Here is a 21,820-nt window from a genome sequence, read left to right as displayed (position 1 = left end):
TTTGTAAATGGAATCCCTAAAGAGCCTAAGATGTATTTGAAAAAGCTGGCTTTAGGATTAACACTAATTTTAATATTGTATTGCACTCATCATCGTTTGAGGGAGGAAAATGAGGAAATAATTAGTCGACATAAGATTATTGCGATCAGGGCCGGCGCTACCATTTAGGCAGCCTAGGCAATCACCTATGGCACCAGGATTATTGAGGGGGCGGCATTTTGCCGGGGGGGCGGCAGGCGGCTCCGGTGGAGCTGCTGCAGGCATTCCTGCGGAGGGTCCGTTGGTCCACAGCTCCTGTGGAGCTGCCGCAGTCATGCCTGTGGATCGTCGGCTGCTCCCGCAGCTCCGGTGGACCTCCCACAGGCATGCCTGCAGCAGCTCCACCGGAGCCACGGACCAACGGACCCTCCACAGGAATGCTTGCGGCAGCTCCACCGGAGCCGCAGGATCAGCGCGGGGGGCGGCGAAATGGCCGTGCGCCTAGGGCGCGAGAAACCCTGGCGCTGGTCCTGATTGCGATCATTAATATCATTTGTACAATTCTATCCTTTAAAAAAATAATTGAAATCTGTTGCCAACTGTGATTTTTCCCACACCTGCAGAAGAGCTCAGTGTAACTTGAAAGCTCATCTCTTTCACTAACAGAAGTTGGTCCAATAAAAGATATTCACCGACCTTGTCTCTCTAATATCATGGGACCAACACGACTATAACAACACTGCAACCAAGTTGTGCTCATAGGTAGTCTCTATAACCATGTGTTTCTCTCATTGTTACCCTTGCCCTTCCTCCTCCACCCCCTCCATTTGTTTTGTGCCCATTTGTCGCATCATATCTTAATTCGGGCCTCGATCCTGCAACATGCACATGGGTAAATTTACTCATGTCAGTAGTACCACTGAACTAAATGAGACTGCTCCCATGAATAAAGTTACACACATACCTGTTTGTAGGATTCAACCTCAGAGAGTCAGAGAGAGAGATCATCAGCTGATATAAATCAGTGTAGATGCATTGATTTCATGGGAGTTCATCAGTCTATGCCAGCAGAGAATCTGCAATGTATCTTACTTTGTGGCACAATGGGGCTCTGATTTATTGGGACCTCTGAGTGCTACTATAATAAAAATAACATTTATTACATTTACTATTTATCTGTGTCCAGTCTAAAAGTCTGGTACCAAAGAGTATGAAAAAACTATACTTGAATCACTTTTATCCCTGTCATAAACCATTTTCTTATTGAATCTTTGAGAATCTGACTCATGAGCATAATCATAATATGTCTGATCCAAAGCCCATTGAAGTTAATGGAAAGGCCTCTATAGACTGCAGTGGGCATTGAATCAAGCATAATATAAATACATTTTCCCTTTATTTAATCCCATTTTCACAGCAAACAAAACTACAGCAGAGAACCCAACAGGGCAATTTATGCTTGAGAACCAACTGTTTCTTCTGCCTTAATTTTTTAGCATATAAACACAATTGAGGGAATGCAGTAATGTTACAAAACTTAAAAATCTAAACTGAGTATGTTCAGTTACGTTTTTGTATTCTGCTTATATAGAAAATCTATAGTAAATAGATTACATTTTAAAAGGCTTTCCAAAACCCAATGGCCCTGATTTTCAAAAGTCCAGTGCATAATTGCGCACACACAAATATTAATATAACCTAGGCAAATGACTATCAGTCTTTATGATAGTGCATGCAGACTTGGCAATGGACATTGAAAATGAGACCAATGAAAATAAAAATACTCTTGAATATGTCTTAGATTTCATTTTTAAAAGTTTTATTTAAATATTCTCCTGAAGTAACCATGAACCAAGATGCAACAGTTTTGTGTTGTTTGTGAGAACAAGAAAGCATCTATATTATATAACATTTTACATATACCGATGAGTTTTATGTTTGTTTGCATACATCTACAATACTCAGACATTAGTTTGGTTTTTATTTTACATATTAAAACCTCTTTAAACTGAAAGAAAGAGAAACTGATTAGAATTATAAGTGCATCTGAAGTCTAATTCCATTGCCCAAGGAGAGTAAAAAGAAAAAATAAATACTGAAAAGTTATTTACTTGATCATTAACACCCAACTGTATTTTTACTATTTTTTTTATTTTGCTATTCATGGTTATAATAGAATTTTTACACACACGTGAACTGATATGGTTGTGTTATATTTAATCATTTGTGTTTTATAATCTTATATATTTTCTAACAAAAGTTTTAATCCGTCACTAATACGTGGTTATTTAAATTGGAGCAGGGTTTACTAGGCCACGTGCCTCGCTGCTACAGTTTGAGTGTTAGAGACTAAGACTATAGCACATCTTTCTTTAAAATAAATGGAATATTTTTTAGTCGGAAAAGAATAAACGTCACTTCCCAATGTGTTAGAATGACATTAGCTAGAGGTGTGTAGATATAGTCATAAACAAAGACCAAGCATAGGTGAAATGTACTCGAGGTCAGACTTTATTACAAACTCGAAATGCAAGGCAAGCTTGCCATAATATTGGCTGAAGTTCATTAATCTTTTCACGAACTTGGGCTCTGATTTTGGTACACGTGGTCATTGTATCAAGAGCTAGGGATGGATTTATGGTTCTGGAAAATGTGTGAAATGTCATGGAGTTGCATGGTATTAATCCATAGGGAAGATGTGTTGGTTTTCACTTACCTTTGTGAGACAATGTTCTGTATGGCTGCGTCCCGGTGAAACCCTCATTTGTAAATGGACAACCCAGTAGAACTGATCTTGCAGCATTGTTAGGACCTTCTAGTGGTGAGGGATGGGCAATACTATGCAGCCACAAACCAGGGGATCAATGATATTACAGCCACTGAACTAACCATGCTGCCATTTTTAAGGCAGCAGGCAATATGCTGCATGAAGTTGGAGCCAGGATTTCCTGTGGAATTTTGGGTGGGGCATGTTTGTAAACTTGTAAACCGGAGTAATAGTAACAGGATGAAATTTAATAGTGAAAAGTGCAAGGTCATGTATTTAGGGATTAATAACAAGAAGTTTTGTTATAAGCTGGGGATGCATCAGGTTGAAAGTAAGGAGGAGGAGAAGGACCTTGAAGTGTTGGTTGATCACAGGATGACTAGAGCTGCCATGTGACATGGCCATGAAAAAAGCTATGCAGTCGGGGGATGCATCAGGCGAGGTATTTCCAGTAGAGAGAAGCGGTGTTAGTACCATTATACAAAGCATTGGTGAGACCTCATCTGGGAAATACTGTGTGCAGTTCTGGTTTCCCCTTTTAAGAAGGATGAATTCAACGGAACAGGTACAGAGAAGGGTACTAGTATGATCTGAGGAATGGAAAACCTGTCTTGTGAAAGGAGACTCAAAGAGCTTGGCTTGTTCAGCCTAACCAAAAGAAGGGTTGAGGGGAGATATGATTGCTCTCTCTAATAGTATCGAGGGATAATACCAGGGAGGGGAGGGGAATTATTTAAGCTCAGTACCATGGTGACACAAGAACAAATGGATATAAACTGACCATCAGGAAGTTTAGACTTGAAATTAATAAAGATTTCTTACCATCAGAAGAGTGAAGTTCTGGAACAGCGTTCCAAAGGGAGGGCAGTGGGGTAAAAGACATATCTGGCTTCAAACTAAGCGTGATAAGTTTATGGAAGGGATGGTATGATGGGATAGCCTAATTTTGGCAACTAATTGATCTTTGATTACTAGAGGTAAATATGCCCAGTGGCCTGTGATGGGATGTTAGATGGGGTGGGATCTGAATTACTACAGAGAATTCTTTCCTGGGTGTCTGGCTGGTGAGTCTTGCCCACATGCTCAGGGTTTAGCTGATCGCCATATTTGGGGTCGGGAAGGCATTTTTCTGCAGGGCAGATTGGCAGAGGCCTTGAGGGTTTTTCGCCTTCCTCTGCAGCATGGGGCAAGGGTCACTTGCTGGAGGATTGTCTGCACCTTGAAGTCTTTAAATGATTTGAAGACTTTAATAGCTCAGACACAGGTTAGGGGTTTGATACAGAAGTGGGTAGGTGAGATTCTGGGGCCTGCGTTGTGCAGGAGCTCAGACTAGATGATCATAGTGGTCCCTTCTGACCTTAAAGTCTATGAGTCTATGTTTCCAAGGTCAAACCCCGGCCCTTGCCTAGTCCATGTGGCTGCTGGTTTCTCTTTTCTTCCACTCCACTTTCAAAGAGGACACTCAGCTTGGTTTTCAGTATGTCAAAATAGCAATTTTACTATTTGATAGGGGTTTTGTTCCCTTTGGTGAGTTTTTCCACAGAAGGGGGTGATTTGACCCTTTACTCTGGGAAGATTGGGAGAAAATGTTTGCCATAAACATGGTTCGAGGCTAGAATTGGAGTTGCAAGTTCTTGAAGTTAAAGTGGGAAGAGTGAATCCTCAAGACTCAAGCAAATAGGAAGATACGTTATATTGAGTCAATACAATTTAAAAAAAATCATATTTTAGTTGAGAGGCAACATTATAACACAGGGAGAAATTGTTATTGTTATTATCCCTGTTGACCAGAGTGACTAGTCAAAAATTCTAGGTCTAGCAGGCTGTTCCAGTTAGGGGGAGAAATTGGTGATATTTGGGTATTTCTTTGATGCGGTTTTGTTTAGCTACAAAGAATGTACAAAGTTCTGTCTCTCTGAATGACTCAAATAGCAGGAAACGGTTTCTTTTACTCATAGCTCCAAGAACTCACTCATTTCAGCCTGCACACTTGACCCAAAACCTCTCCCCATTTTTTTCCCCCAAGGACAACCACCAGGCTTTCAGCTGTTCGCTCCCTCCCTCCCTCTCTCTGTCATTCCCAGTTTTTGTTTTTGTCTGTTCTGGCTTTCCACACAGATATATACCCCTACCCAAAACAATACTCAGCAAAAGCTCCCTGATACTGTTTTTGTTAGGTGGGGGCTTTTCCTTATAGTCATGTTAGTTGAAGCGTGAGTTTACACCTATCTATTTCCATGAGGTTTTAACTCAACCCAGAACAAGGTTTTGCTCAGCTCCGTAACATTTTGTTACTGAGATTTTCATGTTACCTTACAGTGGCTGCAGCCAAGTCTTTTCCTTCACATCCTGTTGTGAGAATCAGTGCAGCACAGTCAGCAAATGTCCTTCTGAGCAACCGATGTGGACAGCTGAAAATGGTAAGTAACAGTTTTATATTTAAGAAACTTGTGCTTTCAAAAAATGCCACTTTAATACCTAGTTCTTGCTCTGTCTAGGAGTGATGCTCCCCTGTGTCCAAACTCCATTTGGTGTAAGAGGGTGGCAGGGGGAGCTGCTGGGATGCAGCCATAACTGATTCCATGGCCCCGTCTGCACCAGCAATGGTGCAGGTGGGAGCTGCTCTAGGAGGCTGCTCAACTTAGGCCACTGGCATATATTTCCTTAGGAGCTTTCTTCTCTGCCCCTTCTCAGCTCCTTCTGCAGTATGCACCCTGCACCTGAGTTTGGGGGGAATGGGGCTGGCTGAAACATTGGCTTTACTGGCTTTACATCCATTGAGGGTCCCCCTCCCAGGAAGATACTGAGTAGCACAAAGGGGGCAGACTGTATTTGAGAATCTGTCCCACTCTCTGTCCTTCCAGTTTTTTATATTTGTGCCCATCGCCATAGTGTCAGTCCTGGAGCACTTCCCAAAAGAAAAGAATAAGAATGAATAGATCACACTCTTCCTTCCCTGCCAGAAGAAGACTGGCTTGGGATTGTCATTTCATTTTATGGCTCTTTGAGAGTGAAGTTACTATTGTGTAATTCCCATTTTACAGGCACAGTCAGTGATAACCTATCTTAGAGGGTGTTGTAAGGATTAATTAACAATGCTTACTTAAAGTTCCGAAAGTTGCTTTTAAACAACAACGAAAAGCACTGTGTAAAAGTTAGGTGCTCCTACAGCTGGGAGGATCACCTCCCTGTCTATATCCTACGTCTTCTGCTTTTCACGCACAGTGTCTGTGGAGAATGGAGCAGATGGGGAAGTCTGAGGGTCTATACATGAAGGAGGAGGGCAGGTGCTTGGAAGAAGCATTTTCTAAGGGGAGAAGCTGATTTAAAAAAAAAAGAGAGATGGTCAACAGAATTTTCCCTAGTATGTCAGTACAACATTTTTCCTTCCCACCCGCTATTGCGCAGTATGCCAGTTGGCTGCAGCCCCAGAGGACACTCCGTTTTGCTTATGACGTACATGTCTAATTGTTTATTAGTCATAATGAGATCTTCAGCACAAATGAAAGCTTTCTGATGGTCTTGTGTTGCAGTGACTGTTTTTAAGTGTGAGTGAGTGATGGACACCCAACGTCACTGAGAAAGCTCACTGGTGCTCCTGGATCCCATTTTACTTTTTTCGCAAATTGATCCAGCACTTCCAAGAATGCTGCTTTGGTGGAAAATACTTTTCTGGTGATGTGGCAACCAAAACTGCATGGAAGGAAAGGGTGGGAGTGGATGATGGAAGGCAAAGATGTCTCCTAGTTTATCTTAGGCCCCTTCTTCCCCCTCCCACTTGCTTCCCCTTTTGTGTACAGTTCACCAGCTGTGCCCTGTGAGATGAGCTGGGGTGGGCTGGATCCTTCACACCTCTGTGCAATGAACACAACACTCTTCCAATCTGCTAGACATAGCAGTATTTCTTGGGACAGTCTGTCAGGTTGCTGAATGTAACTGAAGGTTTAATTTGCAGTTTGCATTCTTTTCCAGGGTACTACATGCTCTGGAGAGAAGTCAAAAACAGTCCTATGATTATGGATTTAGTGGTTACATCTGTCTGTTTTTTAATTTAATTAAGTCAGTTCTGTCCAAAAGATATTTCATATACTGGACATCTTAAGCTTGTTTACACTGTGATGAAAAAAATTACACTCTATTACTAGTTTCAGAGTAGCAGCCGTGTTAGTCTGTATCCACAAAAAGAATAGGAGTACTTGTGGCACCTTAGAGACTAACAAATTTATTTAAGCATAAGCTTTTGTGGGCTACAGCTCACTTCATCGGATGCATGCAGTGGAAAATACAGTAGGAAGAACATGAACATGAAACAATGGGTGTTACCATACACACTCCAACGAGTGATCTCTCTCTCGACAATCTAAATATATTATCAATCTTCATCTTTTCATGTCAAATTAAATGTTGCAGTCTAGGATAGGTCTTCAGACAATTTAGATGTTCAGTTGTGTGCACATGCCATTACTTAAATTGCACACAACTGTGCACAATTGATCCCTTGTTAATGGAGTTACCTCATTTGTGCATATGACTTAATTGCATGTATGAACTAGGGGCACAGTTGCATATGGATTTTTCTGCCTGACATATCTGTTAATTTTACCAAACTGTAATCTAACTTAACAACTTCCAGGACAAGAATAGTTATATATTTTTGGTTGGGGAATTATAGAATACCAAAGTCAAAGGTGTTCCTACTTATTTTTATGTTTAGTTTGAAATTTCTAGTTATAAGAACACCATGTGTTTACATGGTGCTTTTAATCTTCACGCCGCTTTACAGTCATGATGAATACTGACAATATTCTGGGGAAAGAGGTGTAGTCGTAGTTTTACAGCTAGAGAAAGTTAAATAACCGGGTCACAGAGGGAATTACTGTCAGAGCTGAGATTAGAACTTCGGAGTTCCTGGCACCCATTCCTGTACTCAGACTTCCAGACCACAAGCAGCTGCTGTGCAAGCATTTCTGCAGCATTCCTCTGAGGCCCCTCAGTCCCGGCCCTCAACACTGCTGCTATTCCAGTCTGGAGCCTCTTGTGAGTAGGGCTCACCAATTATGCCAAACTGAGTAGAGGTTTTTTTACTGTATGTCTAGATGCCTACCAGGGGTTAGCCCAGTGGTTTACAGTGACTGTCTGCAGGCACAGCCGCCCGCAGCTCCCAGTGGCTTCGGTTCACCATTCCCGGCCAGCCGTGCCTACCGATGGTCAATGTAAACAAAATGTTTCGTGGCCCACCAGCAGATTACCTTGACGGGCCGCATGTTGCCTACCACTGGGCTAGACTGTAGTCATCAGATACATTTTCATTTATATGCTAGGCCCCAGTCCTGCAATGAGCTCCTGATATGATGCAAAATTTGAACCCTCTAGAATCAGTCCAGTTGTAGTGAATCCCTGTGCTGAAGACAGACTTACTAAATACATATACATCTGGGGAGCTCAGACTAGAGCCTCGTCCTTCTACTCCAAAAACTAGGAGTGCCGATATCCTGTCCTTGGGACCGCCGCTAAAAGACAGCAATACACACACCCGCAGTCAGTACTGAGAGTACTTTTTTGTCCCACACAGATTCCTTGGTCCAGCACCGATGAGCAGTGAGTGATATGAGTATGACCAGACTAGTGAATGACAGGGTGGCCAATTGTTAGCAAGAAATCAGGCACACCTGGAGTAGCATGTTATCATATAAACAAAAAAACCAAGGAATCCCTCTGAAGTGTTTACTTAAGCACTTGCAGCTATAATCTCTGGTCTGCTAAGTATCAGAGGGTAGCCGTGTTAGTCTGGATCTGTAAAAGCAGCAAAGAATCCTGTGGCACCTTATAGACTAACAGACGTTTTGGAGCATGAGCTTTCGTGGGTGAATACCCACTTCCTCAGATGCATCTGAGGAAGTGGGTATTCACCCACGAAAGCTCATGCTCCAAAACGTCTGTTAGTCTATAAGGTGCCACAGGATTCTTTGCTGCTGGTCTGCTAAGGCCACTTTGCAACAAAAACATCAAGGTTTTTATTTTTTTTCTCTTCATCTCCCCCCGCCACCTTTCTTTCCACTTTTTTCTCTCCCCACCCACTTTTCTGCTTCTAGTGGCAAGAAGGAAAAGGTGTGGGGGGGAATGATTGTTCTCACAAAAACTTTGGTATAGTTAAAAAAACATTTCTTTCATCCAAAAATGTTTTAATGAAAAATTTTCAATTAACTCTAGTTAACATGTTGGGTTTTTTAAATTCATTTTACCTTAAAAATCTTTTTTCTGTGAAAACTGTGGCACGAAGCAGAGGCATTTGATACTGTTACGTTTGATTATAGCTTTTATTCTCTCTATTCAGAGTTGTTATATTGTCAAAATGAGGTCAGATTTTGATACCTGTAGTTATCAGAATATCTTCTTTTCCTTATCTTTGCATTTCTAATGCACTCATCATGGTATCTAGATATGAGTTACAAAATTAATAATTGCAGTAGTTGTGTCCATAAAGTGTTCACCACTCTCTAAGTCAGCTATTGTTAGTTAAAACTTTGCATCTTCCACCAGTCTTCCACCATTGTTTCTGAGACGGCAAAATGATGGTTCTTACATTTGTGCTCTAAAACTGGTCAGGTTTGAGCTTGTAATCCTCTCTAATGGTAAAGGGTGGCACTGCCCGTTGCTTGCGAAAGTTCAGCATAGGATCTTTCAGCTTTTGTCATTATAAAGTAGAGCTGTCTCATTGTGTCAGGGATGAAGATCATGGGCTGGGTCTTACATAGGGGTCTAAGGCAACTGTAGGGCCAGGACCTTGAAGTGGGTCTGAAATGTAACAGAGAAGTTATGGGAGCACAGTGTGATGTGTTTTTTATTAAAAGGTGAGTTCCTCTGTGTTGCCCAAGTGTAAGTTTCCCACCTGACCCTCGATAGTTAGCCCAGGGTAGGATGCATCGAACCTGGAAGTGACAAAAGCCTGGATCAATAGCTGGGTCTTTGAGATGAGTGAGCACACACTTCTGATTAGCTGAATTTGAAAGAAGGCATTTCTCTTCATTCTTGCTATATGAGTATCGAGGAGCAATGTTGAATCCAAGAGAACCTCAGGACTTCAACATTACCTTGGTGACTGGAAAGTGGAGCATGAGGACAGTGTCTCACCCAGCTCCTCAGAGGTCTCCTCTCTCTTTCTGTATTATCTCTTATCTGGATTGAGTCAGTCAGCTGTTCTTGATTCATATACATTTCTCTGACATGGTCACATCTAAGTGAGAGTATTGGCTGTGTCTGCTAAGAAGGAGGTTTAGCTGGATATGTTTAGTGTACTAGTAGCATTGTAGCCAAAAGCTTTTCACAACCTCACTTACAGTCATTCTCTATATGTGATTAATAATACATAAAGAAATGGAATAATAACATTTTGATTCAGGTTGGAGAGGAAAGTTTCCTGTACAGTTATTCTTGCATAGGTGTGTTAATCTACAAAATCCTCAAGAGCCTCAGCCTGCCATCAGTTTGCAGTCAGGGATTTCCCTAGGAGTCCTACATACATGTGCAACAGTGAATCAGGCCCTTGTATTGCAGTATGTAGTCAGGTTTTCTTAAACAGGGTCACCTGACCAAAGCCAGGTTATGCCATTGCCAAGAATCTAATTTGTAGGCAATGTTCATGTTTCCCTCTGGCTTTGCTCCACTACTGAATGTTGTCTACTATAATCTTCACTTGCCAATTTTATCTGCAGCACTTTATTCACAGAAGGTAAAATTCACCCCTGTGCAGAGGACTAGCACAAGATCTATGCACCAGTTAAGATTTTAAAAGAGGGCTTAGGTCTAATACAAGCAGTGTATAGACATTATGTTATCTGTCTGCGCAGAGATGAATATATAACCCTTCAAGCACAGTGTATAAATGAATGTGTTAAGTCACACAAATACACTTGTGCATTGCACTTCATTAAAAAAGTAACTTTTAAACATATACTCACGTACAAAAACTTGCTTTGCTCTATGCCACGCACTACGCACAAACTATTGTCTCTCTGGATTCTGAACACAAAGGGCAACGCTCTGCACTTACCTACACCATTGTAAATGTTGAGTAACTCCATGCAAACCAATGGAGCTACTCTCAGTTTCAACCAGTGTAAGTGAGAGCAGCATGTTGGCCCACCTAACTCTTCTAGAAAACTTCCTCAGTAGACATTTTCAGGTGACTTTGTAATTGTTTCCAAAGAAGGGAGGATTAGTGGAGATGTCACCAAACCGTGAGGAGGCCGTGTTTGCCTTTTATCCTGCCTCAGTCTAAAGGTAGGCCACATGGGTCCCTGTTTGCCTGGCCTAAGACAAATATATCTTGGCTCATTCCTTGTTACTACGAGCCTGACTGAAGCAGAAGAGATTGTTCACAGAGATGTGAGAGAAAAATAAAACCGAAATGAAGGAGTGACCTTTTAAACATGAAAAGGGGAAAGTGCCACTTGAAAATGAATTCAAAACCAGTTTCAGGCAATTAAACTGACAGAGCATCAGAGACAAAGTTAAGTGCAATCAACATATTTTTTAAAGAAGAATTACAATTTTATGGAAGAATAATTAAGGGAAAATCAGGACTAAGATTTTTCAAGTGATTGGTGATGCAAGGTTGCTCATTTTGGGGGGATGCCAAAGAGGCCTGGGTTTTGGAGAAGAGAAGAAAAGCAAAGGGTGGGGAAATGACATATAGGCAGAATTGTTTCTTTTTACACAGAACCTTATTCTTCAGTGTTTTGTCCCCTGTGTCATCATTTCCACCTGTGCAAATCAGTTTTAAACCGATAGACATTCAGAATGGTAACATTACACTCATTTTCAGTAGTGTAAATAACTGTGCAGGGTACAAGGCAGTGGAGAATGAGGCCCAGAATGTTTTCAGATTTTCCATGAGGGGAAGTGGCTCCCAGTATAAGGCCTTGTCCTCACACCAGCTGGCATCAGTTAGCTAAGGATATGTTTTTTTGTTTTTCAACTGAGTTAGTTAAATGTCTTCAAGCTTGTGCATAGACAGGGCCTAAGACATTTTCTCTTAGAGCTAGTCTACTCTAGAAGCACTACATTGGCGCAGCTGCACTGATGCAGCTGTGTCACTGTCACGCATCTGGTGAAGAGGCTCAATGCTAATGGGAGAGAGCTCTCCTGTTGGCATAGTTGCTCCACCTCTGCAAGAGACAGAATCTCTGTTAGCAGGAGAGTGTCTTCTGCCAACATAGCACCAGTGTAGACAGTGCTTAGGTCAGTGTAATTTGCATTGCTCGGGGGGTGGGGGTGGCTTTTTCACACCCCTGAGTGACATAAATTATATCAACATAAGCGGTAATATAGACCTGCCCTTATTCTTGTATTCCACCTCCACCCCTCCATGATATACACCATATGCCTATTAACTAAGATTTGCTTATATTTTTGAGTGGATATGTTTAAAAATGGAAATATTTCTTGAGTTGGATGCTATTCTGCTTTGTTTAATGCACTATCTATCCAATCTATCTATCTATATACAAACACACTCAGGGGAGGGGAGGGGAAAGCCTGCTTTTTTTTATATCCTAGTTTGGTTCAGATACGTTGTGTGGAAGCCTTTTCAGTTGTTCCATTTGTAGATTAAGTAAAGAGCTTTAGCCAATGAATTTAATAATTCTTTAAAATAAGTCTCCCCTTTGTCTGGTTCTCATTCACACCACTCTGGCAGAGGGGCCTTTGTATTGCCAGAGTGCTAGAAACAGGCCTTCGAATAAATGAGATCCGGTCCCTAAATATATATTATTACTGCCCCATATAGTTTATATTCAGAAATTACTTTTCCATACACTATTAACATATGTTAAACCAGAACAGAAATCAAAGTGTCTAAAGACTTTGCAATTAAACTGTTATTTTGATAAATGCTCTCAGAATTATGTCCATTAAATAAAAAAAAATCAAAACATGGATAAACAGATAAGTCTATTCTAGAGATGATGCCACCACTAACAGTAGATGGTGAAAGTAAATTCTAAGCTACTGATTTAAAAAAAAAAAGGTAGTGGTGGTGGTGGTGGTTATTTAGATGTCAACAATGTTCTCGGTGCTATATATGCAGGGCCCTGTATATTTTGCAATTCCACACCGGTGGAATTTACAGAAACATATCTCTTGTATAGAAGTGTGCTCCAGAAGTTATGCTTCCCCTTAACAAAATCATTTGGTGCTCTAATGATTGTGAAGAAAATGCTGAAATCTAGCTTAGAAACTGAAGAAGTGTTTTTTGTTTTGTTTTTTTGTCTGCAGACATCTTGAAATAATAGTGCTCATAGGTGTGAACCATCCTATTCATTTCCTAAGACTGTTAAGTCTGAAACATAGAGATGACAGCTTAAATGTCAAAATTGTTAATTTTTTCACTAGGGACCATTTAGTAGAAGTATCTGGCTAATGTATTTGTCACATAACACTAAATGGTCATGCACCCTCCCCCACTCATATTAGGTTATTTGGTGAATTCTGTTCTGCTGAATAGCAAATAGCTCCTACTGATCATACAAAACTTCCAGCATGACTCAGATAACTTCCGTGATACAATTGTGTTGTCAAGACAAAAATCTGTCTCTTATTAAAAGCTGAAAATGTCGGGACAACATAAAATAAATTTAATTTAATGTAAAGATAAATAGTCAGTACAGAAGCCACTGTGTCTATATTACTCATTTTCATATTTGTTTCATTGAAATCCATGTAAGTGAAGCTACTTGGATAATTCCAGTCTGCTCTGGGTGTCAGAGAATCCAAGAACTTTATCACATAATTTAGGTCCAGATCATTGCAGATCTACTTTGAATAGACTAGAGCAATATGGGTATTGGAGCAGTCGGGGAGGAGGTGATTTCAGCTGTTAAGCAGATGGCCAATAATGTATAAACAAGTATTTTACCTACCTGGACAGATGAGAAGGCTGGGATTTTTGTTAAGTTGTGGAGAAAGATCCAGCAAGACTGGAAGAACCCAGATGTTTGAACAGAAGAATATGGAAAAGTCAAAGATGACTCTAAAGATGAAAGTTTGAGTGGAGGGAAGGATGTTGATGTTACCAGCAATGGAGAAAGTAGCTGAGAAGGAAAAATAATATATGGAGCTCAGTTTTGGCCATGTTAAATTTAAGCTGATGGCAAGCCATCCAAGGTAACATGTTGGAGACATAGTCAGATGTACAAAACAAAACTAAGAAAGATAGGTCAGGTATGGAGATGTAGATTTGTGAGTCATTGACCTAAAGATAGCAATTGAATCAGTGTGATCAGGAGAGGTCCTCTAAGTATAAAATAGAATTCTGGATCCCCCATTGACAGGAGAGAGGGAAAGAGGAGGAGAAACCACCAGAGGAAACACTGAAAGAGTCAGAGAAATAGGAGGAGAGCCAAAGAAGGACAGGACTAGGAAAGTCATGGTAGGATGGATGTCCTGGAGGAAAAAGTGACAGCTGTATTTCAGAGTGCAGAATGGTCAAGAAGGAGGACAAAGCAAAAGAGATCCTGATGAGCTGTGGGCAGGAAGAGAAGCAAGATGCTGGTGAGAACTGGTGAGGTGAGAGGAAGGAAGCCAAGTTGGAGGGGAGCAAGGTGTGAGGACAGGAAGTTAAGGCAGTGATTGTAAACAACTCATTCAAGGATATTAGGGGTGGAGGGAATTAGAAGGATGGGATGGCAGTTGGAGAGACAACCAATTTTAATTTTATGAGGCTGGCAGATACTAGTGTGCTTGTGTGCTACATGGGTCAATACAAGGGTGGGTGTTCTGTAATCACTGTAATGGAAAAACCTAAAGCTCTCTCCTCCTAATGTGTTAGGCTGGATGGAGTTCCTTTCCCCAAATTGTATTGTCTTACGTGTGTGTGCATAAATATAGTGCCTTTCAACCTGAAGTGACGTGCTCTGCGACTCACCTGAGAGCACCACTGAAATGCCCCTCGCTATAGAGATGGTTGCAGCAGTCAATTGATGTGCAGCACTGCAGGGATGGGGCACTTTGGAACAGGAGAAAAGGAGACACATTCTTTTCCTGAAATAATTTTTATGGAACTCTGTGAGAGAGCCCACTAACAATCATGCATTTGTATTATAGACCTTTCCAAAAAGGAGCGGGTCAGAGCACAAGCTGAGCTAGCAAGCTGAAACTAGTACAGACAGTGGTTCATGCAGTGTCCCCGTGTCTATAATCTCCCCAAATACACAGGCCATTAGACGTAATTCATCCCTGGTTTAACTCCATTAACTTCATTGACATTACACTAAGAGTTAATGTGATCAGATATGCCAGGAACATAGCAAATATAGCTAGATGTACAAGAGCACACTAATAAAAAGTCTGATCAACAGCAATACATCTGCCAGACCTCATATATTGCTCCCATAAGGGGTTGATACTATGTTACATATTTCACATGTGTTTGGACATATTCAGAAATAGTGAAATAAAAATTTGAAGGAGTCATTTTTTGGAGTTGGGACATCATTGACGCTGTAATTGCATGAGCCATGGTTTATAAAGGGCAACAGGTACAGCTGCATTGTTTGCACGGAGGAGGGATATGTGCCAAAGTGAATGCCTTTGGAGGCCATAGGGGACAATGATCTGGCACTTGTATGGAGCTTATGAGAGAGGGTATGTGACTGTGTTGCTTTGACTAAAGAGAGACTCACTAGCACTTGGACTGCAAGGACTGTCTGTCCATATGCTTTGTTATTACATAGTTATTAGTAAAATTGCATTCTTCTGTCTCCCAGTGTACTAATGTATCTACTCTCTTTGGAGAGGCCATTTTATTTGTTTTTAAATGGCTGAAAGTTAAGAGAAGCTTATTTTGACCTTTCCAAAATGATACTATTAGCAGACAAATGAAATATTGTATATTGAAATTTGAAACAAATGTGAGTGTGTGGTGGGTGGAGCAGCACCAGCAGTAGGAGGACAGATATGCCAGTTTTGAAAGAACCTTTACAAAAATGACTGTATATTGGATACTTTTATGATCAGGTTTTTGTAAGAATCTCGTTGAATAGGCAGTCCCATGACTTCACTTCAGCATAAAGTTTTTCTCCAGGGGAGAGTCAGATACTGTGTGTGAGAGAGTATCTTGGGGCATAGCTACACGATGCATTAGTGTGCACCAGTGGAATGTAACTTCTAGCCTGCACCAGTATACTGTGCACTAACTGGCCCAGGTGGACCAAACCAGCATGCTCTGGTTCCTTAGTGTGTATTAACATAGTCCCACTTCAAACTATACTACATTAATGCACACTAGGGAACTTTTAGTGTGCACCAGCTAATGTCCACACAGGTTAGTTAACACAACATATTAGTGCAGGCTAAAATTTACACCCTGCTGGTGCATGCTAATAAGGATGACCAGACGTCCCAATAAAATCAGGACCGTGCTGATATTTAGGTGTTTGTCCCGCGTCCCGACCGATCTTTGGTTGGGATGCAATTTGTCCTGATATTTCGCTCCGCTGGCAGCACTTGCCCTTTTTTTTTTTTTTGCTCTGCTGGCAGACCCCGCCACTCCATGTGTCCCAATATTTTCTCCCTCTCATCTGGTCACCCTAATGCTTATGCACTTACACATGGAGTTATCCCCAAGTCACCTATTGCTGGTTAATTCCATGCGTGGACAGTATTATTCTGAAATAAGAATGTCAACACATGAAGTTAACTAGAAATAGTTAATCAGGGATAACTCCATGTGTAGACAAGACCATAGAGGTGATGTTGCCTATCTCAGGGATTCCATGCAGAGATGCCTGATATTTTAAATGCAAGCTTGGGGAAGGTGAGAGCTCTGTTAGCATATTTCTAAAGCCTGGTCTACACTACACAGTTAGATCAATGTAAGCTGCCTTGTGTCAACCTAGCTGTGGAATTGTCTTCCCTTAAATTTGGCTCTTGCTGATGTAAGTGCCTCTCTATGTCGATTTAGGCTTTGTCTACACTATTGCTTTTGTCGGTAAAACTTTTGTGAGTCAGGGGTGTGAAAATAACACCCTCCTGATCGACATAAGTTTCTCTGGCAAAAGTGCTGGTGTGGACAGCTCTATGTCGGCTGAAGAGGCTCTCCTGCTGACATAGATTAATCCCGCTTATTGGGGTGGTTTAATTATGCTGACAGGAGAGCTCTCTCCCACCAGCAAAGAGCGGCTACATGGGAGACCTTACAGCAGCACAACTGTAGTGTTAACACTGTGCCACTGTAAGGTCCGTAGTGTAGACATAGTGCGGTAAGAGTCACAGCCAATGTAATTAGGTTGATGCTGTGTCAGTGTAGACACTATGTTGCTTACGTTGACTGTTAATACCCCACAGTGACAATACAATTGATACAAGCGTTCTAGTGAGAATGCACACTGCCAACACAAGGAGCCAAGCATACACACACAAACAAGTGATTTAATGGCTGTATGCTGACGTAAGTAGGTTAACATAATTTTGTAATATAGACATAGCCTAGGAGCACAGATAGGTAACTCGGGAGCAGGTGGAGGGACTTATTGTGGTACTTCAGACAACCTCGTATTGAAAAGGAAGGTCAGAATATTCATTCAGACTTGTGAAAACATGGGATTATTTATGCACAAGCAGTAGTTGATGAAGGCAGTTAATACAGTTGTCAGTGAGTTTCTAACTTAGTTTAGTAGTAGTTTGCAGCATGTTCAAGGCTGTGTAACTGGGCTCTGGTTTACGCTGGGGGGGTCAATCTAAGTTATACAACTTCAGCTATGTGAATAACGTAGCTGAAGTTGTCACACTTAGATCGACTTACCGTGGGCTGCTGCTCTCCACTCAACTACGCCTGCACCTCTCACGGCGGCGGAGTACAGGACTTGGTGGGAGAGCGCTCGGGGGTCAATTTATCATGTCTAGACTAGACGCAACAAATCAATCCCCACTGGATTGATCGCTGCCCACCGATCTGGCGGGTAGTGAAGACGTACCCTGAGACAGGTACTCAACCAGCAGAAACTGGGAAGGGATCTAGAAGAATTGCAATGATTTGTGATGACTAGTCTTTTATTAGTGTGAACTCTCACTGTTCCATCTGAAACTGGCTGCCTGGTGATAACATTCTGCCTCATGCATGTCAAAGAGCATTTCTCAGCTCTGCAGGAAACTCTGAGCGGATCTGAGAAGTGAATTTTGGGAATGTAAGAACTGTTATAAAAATGTGTTACCTATAATACAAACTATGTGGAAAATACATGTGTTTTATAAACATAGGCCATATGATTTATTTTTATAAATGTCATATATGTGGGTGGAGTATAACATACAAAAGAGGTCACTTTAATATTAGTGCATATGAGTCAATATATAATTTCACATAAGTCTAATATTTAAAATAAGTGCTACTTGTACTGCAGTCACATATAATTTACATGTATTTCAGTTCTGCAAGGAAACCCTTTTGTGTGTGTGTTAGGGCTGTTTCTTTGTCTTCTTGAACCTTGTGTTGTCATTTGCCCTAGTGCAAAGTGAATGCAAAGTGGGTGTAAGCTGGTACTAAATCAGAAGGCTATGTCTACAGTGTCCCATTGTGAGGACTACAGGATGTTAATGCAGAGAGCACCAAACAGGTGGGCTCTGAGTGCTGTGTGTGGACACTGCTAGCATGAACTAAAAGGTATCTAGTTCACATTAACGTAATCCTCTTTGAAACAGGACTATATTCACATCCCCACAGCCTGCGCTGTGACTCAGTGCAGACAAGCCCACAGAGACTCAGGCCTTGTAACTGAGGACATTATAGATACACTGCAAAATGGATTCCCCTTTCCAATTTACTTTGTGTATTGACCCATATCATTTGATCAACATTTGTTCAAATGAACAGGGACTTCTACTGTACTCCTTTGCCAAACAGCATTGTAATAGAGTATCTCTATCAGACATTCATGGATTATCTCAACAACAGAGCTGAAATTAAATGTGATAGGGGCATGTAAAGGACTATAACAAGAAATTGCTTTTTCTAAAAAGTATCCTTGGCTTTGTCTGGCATATGACCTAAGACCCACACATTCAGTTGTGAAGGTATCACTAATGATGTGCTAGTTCTCAAGGACGTATCAGCGTGCTGCAGCTAACACCCGATAACACCGCTCACTCCAGTGCTGACACACTTTGGCTGCTGAGTGCAAAAATCTCTCCTGAAAGAGACCCTAGGCAAAAAGCAAGGAACTGCGTTTACTCACAGGACTGTGCAGCAGGTAACATAAAAATCCAACCTCATCCAGGCTGCTCTTTTCCAGAAGACTAAACAGTACTATTGTTGCATTGTTCAGTCCGTTTTCCTGTTTATTATTGGCCACCTCTTTTCTTTTAATACTTCTCTTATAAATTCAACTTTCTTTTAGTTTATAAATGTCTTCAGCTTTCTTCCTGTTTAAAGTTTTCACACTTCTGTAGTTGTCTTCTCTGAGAGGTGGAGGAGCATCACTACCCACTTGCACAAGCAAGCAGCATTCACTTCTTGTCTGATGATGATTTTAACAGATGGAAGATCTGTGGCATAGAGTCTATGATGCCCTGCATCTTGTGCAGTTATTTACACCAGTGTGAAGCATACTTGCTTTGCACTGTTGTGAATTACTGTACAAGGTGAAGAGCAACAAAGAACTGGCCAGCCACTGGCCTGACTTGTTGGTTGTAGGATTGAGCCCTGCCAAATGCAATAGTTACTTTGATGTGGCCCTTAAAGTAGTTTGGTTTTAGCGCAGCTTCTTTCTCAGTGAAACATATCCTGCTAATTGTTTTCCTGTATTACTCTAAAAAGTATGGCCCTTTAATAGTGATTTCAGAGAACAAATGAGCCTGTTTTGACTTTCCTCTTCTGCTAGTTGAGTGATCTGTCAGGTTTCCTGTCATCCATGAAGAGTCTTTCTGTCTCTCTCTCTCTCTCTCGAACAAATGTATGGAAATATATTTGTATGTAAAACAAAATGAGATACTTAGCTCCCAAGCTTCCTAGGCAAGGTGTTTGTGGCATCATAATCCCCTCTAGCCGGTATTGTACCTATTAAAATGGCATAGGTGCTCTTGACTCAAATCATCCACATTTTACATATTGGCAGGAATGTTTTCTCCCTGAATGAAGTTAAAACAAAACCATTATATATAGTAAACTATGGCTATAGAAATGCTATTACTCTGAGATTGTCCTGTCCTTGAACTTTATATAGGCAAGCTAAATGTACACATTTAATAGAATATAAATCTCACAGTTGACCATGAATATAAAACATTTAATTTGACACAGAACTACTGGGTGTACATACTTTTGGAGTCAGTATAAATACATCCCCACTCTCGTTTCAGCTCTGTTTGCAGGAGGTGGTGGGCTTCTGAGGACAGAAAACAGTTTATTGTTTGCAGAGTAAAATAGATGGCTAAACATGTGGTACCAAATCAGGGAGACTAATACACTGCACTCTCTCTTTGTTCAGCTGGCCTTATGCTTTAACTGCCTGCTGTAGTAAGGATGTTTGTAGTTGTTTTATTTGTAGATAGAAGTCAGGACAATAATCTTGTGACTTGAAGAATTCTAACCGAGAACCTAGCGCTGTGAATTTACTTTACAGAATTACCATAGTACCAATATAATTCCAAACCCTGCTTGTCATAGAAGGCTCTTAAAAGCTCATAAAGTGCTCTCTCCCTAGTACCTCATTCTTTAGTCATAGCTTCATGGTTTAAGGCCTGAGGAGACCAGTAGATCATCTAGTCTGATCTCCTGTATATCACAGGCCATTACGTTTCACTTTGTTACCCCTGTATTGAACCCAATATCTTTTGTTAGGCTTTAGCCAATCTTCAGAAAGCACCCAGTCTTGAGCTAAAGACATCAAGAAAGGGAGAATCCACCACTTCCTTTGGTAGTTTGTTCCAATAGTTAATCACCCTCACTGCCAATAACGTGTGCCTTATTTCCAGCTGGAATTTGTCTGGCTTCAGCTTCCAGCCATTGGATCTTTGTAATAACTTTCTCCGCAAGATTAAAAAACCTTCTTAGTACCTAGTATTTTCTCCCTGTGAGGGTCCTTATACACTGTAATCAAGTGACCTCTTGCTCTTCCTTTGCTAAACTAAACAGAGTGAGCTCTGTAAGTATCTCATTAAGATACTTTTCATTTTCTTCCATCCTGAAATAGTTTTTGTGGCTCTTTTCTGCACCCTCTCCACTTTTTCAACATCCTTTTTGAAATGTGGACACCAGAACTGCACACAGCATTCCAGGATCTGTCTCTGCAATGCCATATATAGAGGCAAAATAACCTCCATACTCACTGCACCCCTGCTTGTACATCCAACGATTGCACTGGCTCTTGTTGACACAGTGTTGCCCTGAGCGCTCATGCTGATTGTTTGTTCACTGTGACCCCTACATTCTTTTCAGAGCCACTGCATTCCGGGATACAGTCCCCCATTCTATAGGTATGGGCTGCATTCCATGCTCCAAGATGTATAACTTTGCATTTGGCTGTATTTGCTGTGTATGACCTCCCAGTCCTCATAATTACTCACCATTTTGCCAATCTTTGTGTTATCTGCAATGTTATCAGCAGTAATTTTTATATTTACTTCTCAATCACCAATGAAAATGTTGAGTAGCATCAGATCTAGAACCAGTCCTTGTAGAATCCCCCGAGAAACACCTCTATTTGATGAGGTTTCCCTCTGATGACTACTGTTTGAGATCTGTCAGTTAGACTGTTCTTGATCCATTTAACATGTGCTGTATGGATACTGTATAGTGCTGTTTTTTAATCTGAATGGTGTGCAGTACTAAATGAAATGCCTTACAGAAGTCTAAGTACATCTTCTCAGTTACTTTTATCATTTAAGCTTGTAATCTCCTCAAAGAGTGAATTCAGTTTTATTTGCTAAAACCTAATTTTCCATGTTGACTGACATTAATTATATTTCTATCCTCTAATTTTTTACATTAAGGTATTCCAGCTAAGGGAGGGGTGGCACACTGATTTGGATTAAATAAGAAATTGACTCCAACCTTTGCACAGAACTCAGTATACTCTGATC

General features: G+C 41.0%; 1 protein-coding gene across 3 annotated transcripts in view; it reads left to right on the top strand.

Annotated features, from left to right (window-relative positions):
• Positions 1 to 21,820, top strand: part of LOC115648716 — a 116,321-nt gene that overhangs the window by 65,960 nt on the left and 28,541 nt on the right. For all 3 annotated transcript variants that reach the window (XM_030556726.1, XM_030556723.1, XM_030556725.1), the window contains exon 7: positions 5,066 to 5,166. In XM_030556726.1, the coding sequence (XP_030412586.1) occupies positions 5,066 to 5,166 (101 nt within the window). The remainder of the gene's footprint in view (positions 1 to 5,065; positions 5,167 to 21,820) is intronic.

Source organism: Gopherus evgoodei, chromosome 3, assembly GCF_007399415.2.
Source record: "Gopherus evgoodei ecotype Sinaloan lineage chromosome 3, rGopEvg1_v1.p, whole genome shotgun sequence".
Lineage (NCBI taxonomy): Eukaryota > Metazoa > Chordata > Testudines > Testudinidae > Gopherus > Gopherus evgoodei.
The sequence above is the reverse complement of the archived record's forward strand: the minus strand, read 5'-3'. Positions and strand labels throughout refer to the sequence as shown.